A 15,055-nucleotide genomic window follows, 5' to 3' on the forward strand; every position below is an offset into this window, starting at 1 on the left:
TCCTCTCCTCTATCCCTCTTCTATCCGCCTCCCACTCTCTCCCTATTTATTTCAAAGCCCCTTCCCCTCCCCCTTTTCTGATGAAGGGTCTCGGCCCGAAACGTCAGCCTCTCTGCTCCTATGATGCTGCTCGGCCTGCTGTGTTCATCCAGCCCTGCACCTTGTTGTCTCAAATCCATGCCTAATCCATTTAGCACATCTTAAACAGTCCTTCTAAGTTCTGAAGCAAAATGAGAGGGTCATTGCCTGGCTAAAGAACAGAAAATAGTTATCATCTTGTAGAAGAGTAAGTATGTACTCCTTAAGAAAGTGAGGTCAGTAAGGTTAGACATTGCCGCTATTATAATGCAAACAGCTGGTAGTAAACTAGCAGTTCATTTCAGGCGGTGTCTGAGTCTATCTTCCAATAAATTTCAAATTCAACCTTATGGCTTATTTTAAATGGGCTGTTACAGTGGTTATGTTGCGACAATCATCAGTTAATCATTTAATAATTGATTAGTGCTTGACTCAACAGCTTTATAATAGTTTAAATAATACCCGAGAACCATAATATTAGACTTTGCTGTAATGATGAATGCAAACACAATTCCAAGATAAGTAACACTGCATATAGTACAGTATAAATGTGGCAGACATGGTAGTCAAAAGAAAGCTGAGAATTGGTTCCATAGAAATGTTGTATTTAAAAAATTTGAATCAGTAACCTGTACAACCTGGTGTTAATATACACTCTCTGTGTTAATAACTTGTGCTCTCTAGCTGCAGATTATATACAGCCCTGAACATAGGCACTTCAACATGGAACCAAATGTCTGTGATGTTTTGTTATTTCAGCAAATAAGTAATTCAGGAAATAAGTAATGCCCTCTCAAAGTTACTCTCCCATTGGCTGGTATATGGTAACGTGTTGGTAGAAAAGAAAAAGAGCTCAGTCTTTTGTTTGTCCGAGTGGTTCCAGAGAAGAGAAATTTCAGTTATGAGGACAGATTGGGGAAGTTGGAACTGTTCTCCTTGGAAGAAGGCTGAGAGGAGATTTGATAGGGGTTTTCAAAATCATAAGTCGCCTGTATCGGGTAATTACAAAGATGCTGTTCCTGCTGACAAAAGTAACAAGAATGAGATGACACAGATTTAAAGTGATGTGCAAAAGAAGCAAGGGTGATGCAAAAAAAACTTTTTCACACAGCTGGTAGTTAAGGCATGAGATGCATTGCTTGGAAATATGGTGGAGGCAGGTTCAAAATAGGCACTGGGTGACTATTTGGATAGAAATAGTATCCAGGCGTATAGGGCAGAGAAAAGCAGGGAGATTAGCCCTAGATAATGATGTCCATTTGAAGAGCCAGTACAGGTATAACAGGCTGAATAGTCTCCTTCAATACCATAACAATTCTGTGATTTTATGATTTAGACAACAGCAGAGAAGACAAACCAATTTAGGAAATAGTTTTCCTTTTACAATCTCCCTGTCTCAACTTTAAAAGATATATTCTACATAACTATTTTACACACTTTTTTTTCTACTAATGGTTTACATGGAGACACTTTCTAATTTTAAATGGTTGTTGTGATAGAAGGGTGTTTATCATTTTCATCTCCTCTCCTCACTAAGGCGAAGCAACTTCTTCCCTTGGATTTTCCATTTTAGCTCCATAGAATAATGTTAAAAAAATCATAATGGGAAATTAGTGATTTTCCAAACAGTAATTCAATTAGAAAATTAAGAAGTTTGTGATGTACAGTGTTCTAATCCTGTGCTCTCAACATGCACTGGATATTTTAGACTTAGACTTAGAATCCCTACAGTGTGGAAACAGGCCCTTCGGCCCAACAAGTCCACATGGACTCTCAGAGCATCCCACCCAGACCCATTCCCCTAAACCCAGCTAGGTCACAGTCTCCACAGCTTTGGTCAGAGTTCCAGAGCATGAGGAATTCATCATTTTGATTCATATAGATCAAAATATAAAGGTTTTATTTTAAAATAGAATATTTCCAGATCATAACGGCAATATTCTTTAACAGCAATGATTTCAGATTACTAATATCACAGTTACATCCAAATGTCACACAAAAGGCCTTGATCAGGGTCAAGATACTATTTTAAATTAATATTTCAGGTGATAATTGGTTTACAATGTATTTAAATTCAATAATTAGCTTCATTGGAATGACAAATTGCACAAATTAACTTTTTCTAAAGTGCTCATGAACAAGTGTAATGCAGAAATCATGTTAGCGTTAATTTCATGATAAAAAGGACAGATTAAAAGCACTTAGTTATGATATCATAACATTAAATTAATGACAAGGAGAACCAACTCGTGACGACATTTTCTATGTTATGGACCTGGATCAAGATTTTAAACAATTATAAAATACTGTACAGAGCTTAAATATTTGGGTGCAATCTTATATTCATTTATCTTAAATTGAGTATAGTTTAGGTTATTAAAAGTCTAACAATAAAAAGTATGAACTTTCCAGCAATCTAATTTTTTCATTGTTTCTCAATAGGCACAAAAATATAGTCACTCCCCTAAAGAAAACATTTTTCTTTTGCATATAAGTTATCTGTGGGATACCGTCACCTAATAGAGCCACACCTACCAACCTGTTGTACTTGGGAAGTGAGCTAACAGGAGTTACTTTAAAGAAAGGAGATATCAAAGTGAATTTCATGAGTTAGCCCTGCTATGTGCAAGGCTGAGATTTTCTTGTCCAATTTCAGATCCATGTTACGTTTTGTCCATTATGATTAAAGAATGCAGGCTGCAAATTAAGATTAAGGTGCCCACTGCATCTGACGCTTTGTGTGAAGCTCATTAATTCATCCAGTGATCTATGAAAGTCTGTAACGTCTGTCAGTGCAGAACTAAAAATGCGCATCACAAAACTGCATGGTCATCATCTTTACATCAGTCTGTAGGGGCATCAGTTCCAAAGTAACGATCTCCAAAATTGCCTGAAATGAGAAAAAAATTATACCCCATCATTTCCAATAGACTATCCTCACACAACAATGAACATTAACTGAAAGATACGCTGAATGCAAATTGCCCGTCATAATTGTGAACATTTTGTTTGCGTGTTCTCACTTCAGTGGTGACTCCAAATATCTAGATAAGGAATGGGTGTGCCATCATAGGCAGGATATAAAAGCAATGGGAAAGGAGCAGTATGTAAGGAAAAGCTTTGAGAAATTGTGTTTTTTCCATGGGAGCCGATAAGGCTTAGAGGGTATCCTGGGAGAATCCTCAAGATCTTGAATGGTTAGGATTTGATAAGTGTAGTGATTATTTTAAAAAAAAACTATAGGTATTTCTCATGTAAAGTGATAGTTGCATTCTTCTGTGACCTCACGCTATGGAAAAATCACCATACCTGTACAGCAGAAAGTTTGCATTATCCAAACAGCGTCCACTATTCATCAATTCATGTTAAAGAAACACATGTTATAGCAGAAATACCTGTAGTTCACAGATTCCCTACAGTGCTGATAGAGGCCATTTGGCCCATCAAGTTTACACTGACACTTCGAAGAGTATCCCACTCAGACTCCACTAATCCCCCACCACCCTATCCCTGAGTTTATCATGATTAATCCTCCTGATCTGCACATCCCTGGACACAACAGGGTAATTTAGCATAGCCAATCCACCTAAATTGCACATCTTTGGACTGTAGGAGGAAACTGGAGTGCCCGGCAGAAACTCATGGGGAGAATGTACAAACTCCACACAGACAGTTACCCAAGGCTAGAATTGAGCTCAGGTCCCTGGCACTGTAAGGCAGCAGTGCTAACCACTGAGCCACCATGCCACTCATGTTGCTGAGATGATAATGAAAAGGTTCAGTTAAGATAATCACCAAAAAGAAGGAAGAATCAACAGGTTAGAAACTCATATCAAAAGGCGGAAATTCTTCAGCAACCTGTTCTTTACACTGCCCCTAAGTTTATGTTTGCTATAAGAAGTTTTTATATATAGTCTTGACCTCCGGAAAGATGCATCATCTATCCCACTAGAGGTTGTGACAACAGTGATCTCTAGCAGAGGCCACTGCATGCGGAGCTCCATGTGTCACCCTCTGGGAGTGGGTGAAGAGCATGCCAGTGCCACTGGTGTTGTTTTGGTGACTTTAGAGGCAGTACAATTCCTCCTTTATACTGGTGTCACTGCATGTCATCCACCATCCAGAAGACGTGATAGGCCAACCCCATTGGAACACAGTAAAAAGCCCCGTCAGTCACCTCCTGCTGGACCAAGATGACGAAGACCTGGCACCAGAAGGCCTGAGAGGGATAGGCGCAACCCCTGACCTCACATCTATCTCCCCCTTTCCCCCACCACTCTTTCAAAGTGCTGTAAGTGCCACTATGAACAAGGCAGGGAGAGGTATCCAGGAGGTAGTACATTAAGTATAGGAATTAGGGCATCATGTTGCTGCTGTACAGATCATCGGTGAGGCCACCTTTAGATCACTGCATTCAATTCTGGTCTCCATGCTCGAGGAAAGAGGTTGTTAAACTTGAAAGAGTTCAGAAAAGATTTACAAGGATGTTGCTGGGATTGGAGGGTTTGAGATATAGGGAGAGACTAATTAGGTTGGGGCTATTTTCCCTGGAGCATAGGAGGCTGAGGGATGACCTTATAGAGGTTTATAAAATCATGAGTGGCATGGATAGGGTGAATAGCCAAGGTCTTTTCCCCCAGGGTAGAGGAGACCAAAGCTAGAGGGAATAGGTTTAAAGTGAGAGGGGAAAGATTTAAAAGGGCAACCTTTTCATGCAGAGAGTTGAGCGTGAATGGAATGAGCTGCTATAGGTGGTGGTGGAGGCTGGTAAAATTACAATATTTAAAAAGCATCTGGATGGGTATATGAATAGGAATGGTTAAGAGGGATATGGGCCAAATGCTGGCAAATGGGACTTGATCAGTTTAGGATATCTGGTTGGCATGGATGAGTTGCATCAAAGGATCTGTTTCCGTGCTGTATAACTCTATAAAACATTTTTACTGGCTAATTAATATTATTTTAATCTATAAGATATAACTTGCGTTACATTAACACATCAGGGGAATTTTAGAAAACACAATTGGAAACAACAAAATACCAAAACAATCCGTCTGAAATCAAAGGGGAATACCTGTTAGCGTGGGCCCAGATATCATGGTACTAATGACAGTGAAATTCTCAGTATTTAATGTTTTACCAGTAACCTCTAGCACCGTCACATACCTGGTTAAAAACAAATCCAGAGGTCCTGTGAGTGATTCAATGGTTTGAAATAAGGTGTATTGGTCAAGTATGCCCAGACTCCGAACAGGTAGAAATCTCTGAACTGATGATAACTTGCTATTTTATGTGATTATCCTCAGTTCAAGAAGTTATAACTTATTGAATAAATTGTAACTGAGCTTTTAATGGCATACTAAGTTCATAATTGCTGAACAGCTTCACTATCCCTGAAAAACAATGTCATTTTTGTAGAACACCAAATATTTCCATATGATCAGGAAGGTAGGTAAGGGCAGAGGGTTAGACGTTGTCTACACGGACTTTAGCAAGGCCTTCAACAAGGTTCCATGTGGTAGGCAGGTTAGTAAGGTTAAATCACATGAGATCCAAGGAGAGCTATCCAATTGGATACAAAATTGGCTTGATGGTAGGAAACAGGCAGTGGTGTTGAAGGGTTGGTTTTTGGATTGGAGGCCTGTGACCAGCTGTGTTCTGCAGGGTCCACTGTTGTTTGTCACTTATAAATACAATTTGGATGAGAATATAGGAAGCATTATTAGTAAGTCTGCAGATGACACAAAAATTGGTGGTATAGTAGACAGTGAAGAAGGTTATCTAAGATTACAACAGGATCTTTATCAGCTGGGTCAATGGACTGAGGAGTGGCAGATGGAGTTTAGTTTAGATAAATGCAAGGTGTTGCATTTTGGTAAGACAAGTAAAGGTAGGACTTGCACAGTTAATGGTAGGGCACTGGCAATTATTGTTGAACAGAGACACCTAGGGATTAATGTATATTGTTCCTTGAAAGTGGTGTCACAAGTAGACAGGGTTGTGAAGAAGGCATTTGGTATACTTGCCTTTATTGGTCAATGCATTTAGTGTAGGAATTGGGATGTTATTTTGCAGCTGTACAGGATGTCGGTGAGGCTACTTTTGGGATATTGTGTTCAGTACTGGTTGCCCTGCTTTTGGAAAATTATTATTAAATTGGAAAGGGTGCAGAAAAGATTTACAAGAATGCTACTGGGACCGGAGTGTTTGAGTTATACAGGTTTATGAAATCATGAGAGGCGTGGATAGGATGAATAGCCAAGGTCTTTTTCCCAGGACAGTGGAATTTGAAACAAGAGGGCATAATTTTAAGGTGAGAGGGGAAAGATATAAAAGGGGCCTGAGGGCAACATTTTCACGCAGAGGGTGTTCGTATATGGAATGACTGCCAGAGGAAGTGGTAGATGCAGGTGCAGTTATAACATTTGAACAACATTTGGACAAGTACATGAATAGGAAAGGCTTAGAGGGATAAGGGCCGAATGCGGGCAAATGGGAACTAGTTTAGTTTCAGAATCCTGGACAAGTTGGACTGAAGGGTCTGTTTCTGTGCTCTACAACGCTATGAAAAATGTTCTAGTTTTAAAAGTAAATTTGGTTTTAAAGCATATGATGTTTCAGTTTCTATAAGCCAGATCTGCATGTCCCAATCATCTATTTTGCTCTCTGTTAAATTTTAAATAAAAGTGAAAAATTCAACACAATATTCTGCCTGTCTGCTACTTGAGATATTTCAAAGTGATTGGTTGTTTCCCCTCCTTGATAACAGCAATGTTATGCCTGGAGATTCCTTTGACTTGGTGCCAGATTGGTCAATGACCAACTATTTAAGTGGCTCATCCAGCTTGGGCTCAAATTGATGCAGCTCCAGCCAGGATGAGAGACAGTCTGCTTAACCAACAGGTAAACAATTAGAAGGTCGACTGTCAGTTTGGGAAAGAGGGATGGACCCCACGATCTGCACTAATTTGTGCAAGGTCGGGGACTGGACCTAAGGGAAATGGATGGATGTTCAAAGCCTTACCTTGCTTCCCACTCAGCATAACCCCTACACTAGCTACCTGTAACTAACACTGTGATCCTCCATCTGAGAGTCCATGGTTGGTGATATAGCAGCAGTCACAGCCTCTGCCAGGATGCTGCTGAGTTCAGAGGCAAGTAGCCCCAGGAGGGCAATCCTGGTCCTGGCCCCTAATTGGAGCAGAAAGCCCTCCAGCAGCTAAGCAGCTGCCTGATTGCTGGGGAATCCAGTTGGCTTTCTTAAGTAGGCTGCAGGCTCCCCCCTGCAATTGCTCCTATTTTCTGAAAGTGGGATGATTCCAGCCCATGTCTTGTGCCTCGAAATATTGAATATACATGGAATATACTTGCCTATGCCAGGGATGATGTGGAACAAATTGTCGACCTCTTTGTCCACAGCAGTAGTGATGATTTTTACTTGTGGAAAGGCATATGCCACAGAGTGCACCCCCATCTCTGCCATCAGCAGGCAGATGAGAAAGATCTTATCCTCTTGTACATCATGATCCTATAGAGGAGTAACAAAAATCAGGTGCACACCACATGATAGTGTAAATCAGTTTAATAAAACCTTGTAGCTTTAAAACTACAATATGCACAATTGGTTAAAATGTACAGTGCTTTTTAAGATTAAATTTAAGTGAATTAAACATTTCTTCCAGTTCCATCCAGTAAAAGTCTATTTGCTCTATGCAGTGTAGTTTTGTTATGGAAGGGCTTTAGGATCTTGAAGCAACCTTGTGATGATGTCACAGAACTGTTCCTCACTGGATATAAAGAGTTGTGGGTGGAGTTAAGGGAAGAAGAGAGAAATACCTTGAGAGTGAGGGAGAAGTATGAAATTTAACTTTGTGAATGTTAGAAACATGTACAGAGAAGCTTTGGAGTTGACTGAATAGCATGAACGTGGTAGAGTTTAAGGAATAGTCTTTCAATAATGCAACTGTAAGATTAGAGCCTGGCATATCTCTGAATGCCATGTATTATAGTATTTAGTCTTAAAATGTAATAAACAGTGTTATAAAAAAGCCCAGGCCTTAAACTAGGTCTTGACTTTGCCTTCCCTTTGACCATTGTGGCTTGAGCCCAAACTCATTGATGTGGGCATAAAATGATACAAAAAGTTTAAATTTGAAATCTCAAAACCTTATTGCTCCAGCTCTGTCCTATCACACAACTGGAATTCAGAGCAGTGCCATGTGACTTTGCAAACCACAAATGCTCAAAAGTTTAAATCTTCAAACAATGATACAAAGGAGGAAATATTTCAATGTGCGGAGCCTGTTACTTTCCACAGAGGCTCTTTTGGTGTTGGCATTTGACTGAGATAACCATCAGCCCAATCATATTTTTCCACAGCCATAGGAATTTAAAAATTATATTCTAGGAGCCAACTCCCAATGTTTAAATGAGGCTAATGGAGTTTGTGTAGATTGGCAATAGACTTGTTAGGTCCAGATAAAACCAGGCCTTCAGGTCCGCTATTGTACTCTGGCATCATATGTAGTAATATTTTGCCAGAAACTAACTCACAGATAGCTAGCTATCAGGATACACAAATTAACACATGAATAACAATGTTACATAAAAGTTATGTATGTCAAAGAGGGATCTCATACAAAGCTTAATCTTACCAGCAACACCCTGATTGCCATCAAAGCTGCAGCCCCTGTGGATACTGTACAGTCCATTAAAATGACATGGTCCTCACTGATGTCCGTTGGCAGTCTCAGATAATGAAGCTGTGAAAAATGGGAGAAAATAATTTCGAGGGCCTGTAGTCATGATTTACATTCAAACAAGATACTGAATTTAATAGCATAGATTTATTCAATACTACATGTCTTGGTAAACTAGAATCTTTATTGTCAAAGCACAAATATGCAGTGTAAAAAAAAAAGTGTTTATACCTCTGGTTCTCCTGTAGCATGGTTAGTCTGGATTAGGATTTTACCAACTGTCACATCCTTACAGACTGCTCGCAAGGCCGGCTCCATCGTCTCCCCTGCCCTCAGAATCGATACGCCTGTTATCTTTAAATGTAAAAACAAGTTACAACAATAAAAGACTTATTCATGAAAACAGAAGACTTATTCACTTCCTATTAAGTTTAAAAACAACATTTCCACCATTTTATTAATAGGCTTATGTATTTAAATAGTTCTGTGCACACAAACCGTAGCAAAGTGTTTCCACCAAAGTTTCATTTATTTTACACAAGGACCCAGGTTTTCACCAGACCAGAGCATCTCTGCCATGACAAAAATGCTGGAAGACATCAGAAATCACAAATCACCTGCCCTAGAATGTAGTACCTTTCATTTTCACAGGGAGAGAACTGGGAGTTGCCTGTAATTTGTGCAGCTCCTGGAAACGGTTGGCCATTTCAATGATAAGCTGCCTCCAACGCAATTGAATTTTTGAGCCCCTGGAGTATGAAACCCAGAGTGTGGAAATTAGATCAGATAAGAACAGGGCTGTTCAGATTTCTTTGGGATAGTCAGAGTAGCCTACTATAGGCAAAAGGTAGCTCTGAATCTCGTCCTGGGATACTTTTAGAGGTGACAAATTACCCTTCGGAAGTTTAAGGCACCCTTTGGAGGAGAGGGAACGTATCCTTTGAAAAATAGGCCTGCTTGTGCAGTAAGATATCTATAAGCTCTGTTTGCTAGACTCGTTCATGAAATGCAAGCATCACTGGCTAGGACAATAATTATAGTCCATCCCTAATTACCCTGAAGAAGGTGGTGTGGTACTGCCTTCTTGAACTCCTGATGTCCTTGGAGTGTAGGTACATCCAGAATGCTATTAGAAAGGGAGTTTCACAGATTTGATACAGTGAAGAAATGTTTTATATAGTTCCAGGTGAGGATGATGTGGGTCTTCGAGGTAGTGGTCATTTATTTGCTGTGCTGTCCTTGTCCTTCCAGCTGGAAGAGGTCAATGGTTTGAAAGGTGTTGTCAGAGGAGCTTTGGTGAGTTACTGCAGTGAATCTTGTAGATGCTACACACTGCTGTCACTTTGTGTTGTGATGAAAGGAGTGAATGCTGAAGGTTGTGAATGTTGTGCCAACCAAACAGACTTCTTTGTCGTGGATGGTGTCAAGTTTCTTAAGCATTGTTGAAGCTGCACCCACCTAGTATTCCTTCACATTCCTGACTCATGCCTTGTAGATTGTGCATTGGCACTGGGGAGACAGAAGGTGAGTTATTTGCCACAGAACATTTAGGTTCTGACCAGTTCTTGTGGCCATAGGATTTATATGGTTGGTGCAGTTCAGGTTCTGGTCAATGGTAATCCCCAGGATGTTGATAGTGGGGGAATACAGCAATGGTAATGCCATTGACTATCAAGGAAAGATGGTTACATTCTTTCTTGATTGAAATGGCCGTTACCTGGTATTTTTGTGACATGAATGTTACATACCGTGTATCAGTCCAAGCCTGGATATTATCTAGGTATTGTTGTACATAAGAACAGATTTATTCCATATCTGAGGAATGGCAAATAACAGTGAATATTATGCAATCATTAGCAAACATCTCACTTCTGACATTATGATTGAGGGAAGGATATTGCTGAACGTCCTTGAACGTTTGGATCAAGGACACTAAACTGGAGGAACTCCTGCAGTCATGCCCAGGGCCTGAGATGATTGACCTCCAATAACTTCAAAGTTCTTCCTTTCTGTTCGGTCTGACTCCAACCAGCAGACTGTTTCCCCGTGATCCTCATGGACTCTAGTTTTGTTAGTTCTCCATGATGCTACACTTGATCAACTGTGGCCTGGATGTCAAGGGCAGCCATTGCCACCTCATTTCCAGCATTCAGCCCTTTTCTCCAGCTCTTTGAACCAAAGTTGTAATGTGCTCATGAACTGAGTGGCCCTATTGGATCCCAAAGTAAGCATCAGCAAGCAGGTTATCGCTGAGCAAATGCTGCTTGATAGCACCGCAGACGATCCCGGACACACCTGGAACTGTCCCTTTTTTCATTAATGAAATCATCAACAGATACACAACTTTGTTTTCTGCCTCCTGAGCCATTCCTGTTGTGGATAGTAGTGAGCTGTCATGGAGACAGAAGGGCAAAGGTAAGTTTGGGGAGGATATGAGTTGGCACAGAGGCTATAAAGACCATGGTTGATTGTTGGAATAGAAGAGATGAGGAGGCATGGGAGATGGGTAGATGGGCATAAGATGGCACAGCTGTGGGACCATGATTGGTGAGCACAGGAGTATACATTGGCATGGATGTGGGGCACAGGTGGGTGCAGGGCATTAGATGGCATGGCTTGGCATGAATGCTGCATGGAGCACGAGGGGTTGAGAGCAGGAGGGATGTTTAACGTTTTTACTATCATTTAAGCTTTGAACAGTGCTGGTGTCTCCAGGCAGGTATTCCACACAGCCCACCTCGGGAACTGTCTGTCTGTTCTATTCTTCCCAGGTTCCCTGGCCTGGAAATGGGAAGTGTGAGCATTGACACTCATGGAACTGGGATTTTTCCCACCTCTGACCATTCAATCTGTGGACAAGGGCCAAGATCTCACACCAATCAATAAACAACTACTTACAAATTCACAAACAGGAGTTGCTGGACAAACTCAGCAGATCTGGCACATCTGTGGAGAGAAAACAGAGTCAACATTTTGAGTCCAGGGACCCTTCTTCAAAACACTGAACTTGAAACATTAACTCTGTTTTCTCTCCACAGATGCTGCCAGACCTGCTGAGTTTCTCTAGTAATTTGTTATGTTTCAGATTTCCAGCAGAGTTTTTGGTTTTTGTTACTTGCAAAATCATATCTGTCTCTTTGAATCAAGATAATTAAAACACAGAAAATGTTTATTTTGGATCCACATGAGGTTTCTAACCAGAAAACATGTCAATTATTATTAAGATAGGTTAAAAAATGGTTTAAGATTGGCCCAGTTTCCAGCTGATTGTTACCATGGTGCCCATGGAAAATTGGCAGTGTGTGAGAAAAGCCAGTATACACAAAACAGGTGGTAGTATCATACTTACTCTTGTTCCAGCAAACCTTCTTCCTTCATAGTTCTCTCCCTCCAGTGTTTGGACAACACATGTCTGCCATAAAACACAAACAAATGTTATTATCAGGAAGAGTGTATACACGGTTGTACCACTGCTCTCATATCACTGACACAATTATTAAAAGATAGTGAAATCTATACACATCTCTTGAAATTTTGAACGTCCCACTCCCCCCCGACCCCGCCAATAAAAAGATTAAGCTCATTATTTAAGCAGATGAACTGTTGGTTGCCCTGTTCAGCTGGGTGCCAAGTAACCTTTTACTCTTGCTGCCTTGTCAGTTCATATTATCAGCAGCTTTTGAAAGGCAAATTATTTTGAGCTGAAGAATACAGGTACTTCTCCAGGGCAATTAGGAATGGGCAATAAAAAAATGGTTTAGCCAGCAATACACACATCTTATGAAGGAACAAAAGTGTCTAATTAAATGCCCTGTTACTACAAAATCGGGTTCCATGTTTACATAAAATTTTGCCAACAATTACCAAGTTATTACTCAATGATCTCTCCAAAGACACATTTGTTGATCTTATAGTTAATAAAAAAAATTACTTCCAAATAAAAGATGACTTACACAAAAAAAACTCAAAAGGTTGTGACTAAGTTATGACATTAATTCTTTCCTTTTGTACTCCATGTTCCTCAAAACTGACAAAAAAAAGTGTTTAAGAATATTCCAACAGTTTCTTTCTAAAATCAAACTAGTGCCTTTAACGTCAATGAAACGTCCCAAAACAATCCACAGGAGCATTATTGAACAACTTGGGATAAGTTTTCATTCATGTGAACAAGTCAAGAGGTAGGTTTTAAAAGTGCCTCCAAAGGAGGATGAAATTTAGGAAGGCCACACAAATCTATTGGATAGGATTCCACAGCTTGAGCCTATGCAACAGAAGGCACAGACACCAATTCTGAAGCAATTATCATTGGGAACACACAAGAGGCTACAATTAGAGCAGTGCAGGCATCTCAGACGGTTTTAGGAGCAGAGATGATGACAGAACTAGGGAGTTTTGAGACCACGGAGGGATTTGAAAGGAAGGATGAGAATTTTAAAATGTGGCATCAAGAGAACAGGAAGGTCAATGGATTCTGAAGGGTTAGGTAAAGGATTAGTTATAGAAAGTGAAAGTATTTAAAGACAACCGAAAATGGAGCAAGAACACAATGTTTTAACTTGCAACAGTCAGTGGAAAACAAGACCCAAAGACCTTTTGGCTTTGTTTCAGAGTTTGCAGCCATATCATTATTCTAAATGGGTTAATTTTAAAGTTTCCATCCTCATTTTGAAACTGTCTTATAGCCTCAAATACCACGCTACGTTGTCACCGATTTTCTAATGTTACCATGTACTTTTGCCACTCTTCTACCACCAACAGCCTGACTATGAGAATTCCCTTCCAGTTTGCTCCATCCATGCCATTCAAAACCTATTTGCTATTGGTTCCCTGCACATATTGTCATTTCCCCTCATGTTCTATGGTGTTATTCTTTAATGTGATGCACTGGGAAACATCATGTGTCATTGAAATTAATGATGTTACTATTGAGAAGACAGTTTTCTTAACTCTAATGAGAATTAGATTTGTGAGAAGGGATAGCATTAAAGATTAGAAGAGAAAGCAGTACGAAGTGATTCAAATCAGCTCCAGTGAAGAGTAAAAACAGTCAGTGGAATAAATGATCTAATGCTATGCAGTGATATTCTCAGAAACGTACAGGTTACTTATGTACATACCCGAAAAGGCAAGAATGAAAGTGTATACTCTATCAGTAGTCTCATCAACCGCTTTGAATAGAATATAAACTCGTCTCGACTTGTGTCTTTATTTCTGAAAAGAAAGAAACATAATCATCTGTGGTACTACAATTGACAACGCCTGTACAGGCATACTCCCTCAAAACTAGAAGCCATGGATTTTTTTTTAAACTGGATTTTGCCAACTTCGGGTTTAGGCACTATGGGACAGGATAGGGGAGAGAGGTAGGTGAGGGGATTCAGACCAATCCAGATGTATAGGATGGGTTGAAGGGTTAAACTTGTGGATGATATTTGACAGCTGCATGACCTTGAATGAGTCCTGTGAACATTCCTGTATGTGCCGTAGCCAGTGCAATCAACATGTTTTTCTGCAGTTGTTTTTCTGTGCCTTACTGTTTGTTACTATATAAGAGAGAGTTTCATTCCAAGTCACTGCACTTCACCTCAGACCAGGATCGCAAATGGTACCAGGAACAACCTAAGCCTCCAGACCAACCATCGATCAAGGGGTCCCTGACGGGCAGAAGGGGCTTATTGTTCTTTTCCTCACTGTTTCATTTTTTAAATTTCCTTAATAAATGTATGCTTTCTTTTCTCATCTTTAATTATTACTCAATAAATGCTCATATTTAAGCAATTGCTGTTGTTAAGCCTTCCCTTAACTACATTTAACAAAATCCAAAAAGAACCATTTGGATACACTCTGTGAGCCAAGACATTTTAGCCAACGAGGATGGCATTCAAGAACATGTTTAAGAGAAGGAAAAAGCAACCTGATGCTCCGGAGACCTTCTGTATTCCAGGGTTGAATGCAGCAGACTCTGGATTTGGGTCTGTAGCTAACATGTTAATACAATTTGGACCCCCGAAAGAATGGTGAACGGTTATAACCGGAAAACAAGAGAACTGGAGGCCAGGTTTCTGCACTGTACAAGTGCACTGAACCTTGTAGAAGTGTTAGCTTTTTGTAGTCTGGTGTGAATGCACCTTTCTTTGTTGGTTGCTAAGTGTTATCTTGTACAATTTGTGTCTTTTTGTTCCCTGGAGCTTGAGATCTGGAGATAATTTGAAGTTTTAGTTTGCATTTTGGGAATGTCCGGTGATTTGAAAGTGTGCCGTGTGCCTGTATTAGTGTGG

General features: G+C 40.1%; 1 protein-coding gene across 2 annotated transcripts in view; it reads right to left on the reverse strand.

Moving 5' to 3' along the window:
* Nucleotides 1-1,961: 1,961 nt before the first annotated feature.
* LOC109912523 (uridine-cytidine kinase-like 1) overlaps nt 1,962-15,055 on the reverse strand; it is a 187,724-nt gene continuing 174,630 nt past the window's right edge. For both annotated transcript variants that reach the window (XM_048608093.1, XM_048608094.1), the window contains exons 10-15: nt 13,895-13,988; nt 12,127-12,189; nt 9,009-9,131; nt 8,733-8,840; nt 7,450-7,606; nt 1,962-2,968 (exon numbers count right to left, since the gene is read on the reverse strand). In XM_048608093.1, coding sequence (XP_048464050.1) covers nt 2,922-2,968; nt 7,450-7,606; nt 8,733-8,840; nt 9,009-9,131; nt 12,127-12,189; nt 13,895-13,988 — 592 coding nt within the window. In that variant the 3' untranslated portion in view covers nt 1,962-2,921. The remainder of the gene's footprint in view (nt 2,969-7,449; nt 7,607-8,732; nt 8,841-9,008; nt 9,132-12,126; nt 12,190-13,894; nt 13,989-15,055) is intronic.

This window comes from Rhincodon typus, chromosome 19 (genome assembly GCF_021869965.1).
Source record: "Rhincodon typus isolate 14 chromosome 19, sRhiTyp1.1, whole genome shotgun sequence".
NCBI lineage: Eukaryota > Metazoa > Chordata > Chondrichthyes > Orectolobiformes > Rhincodontidae > Rhincodon > Rhincodon typus.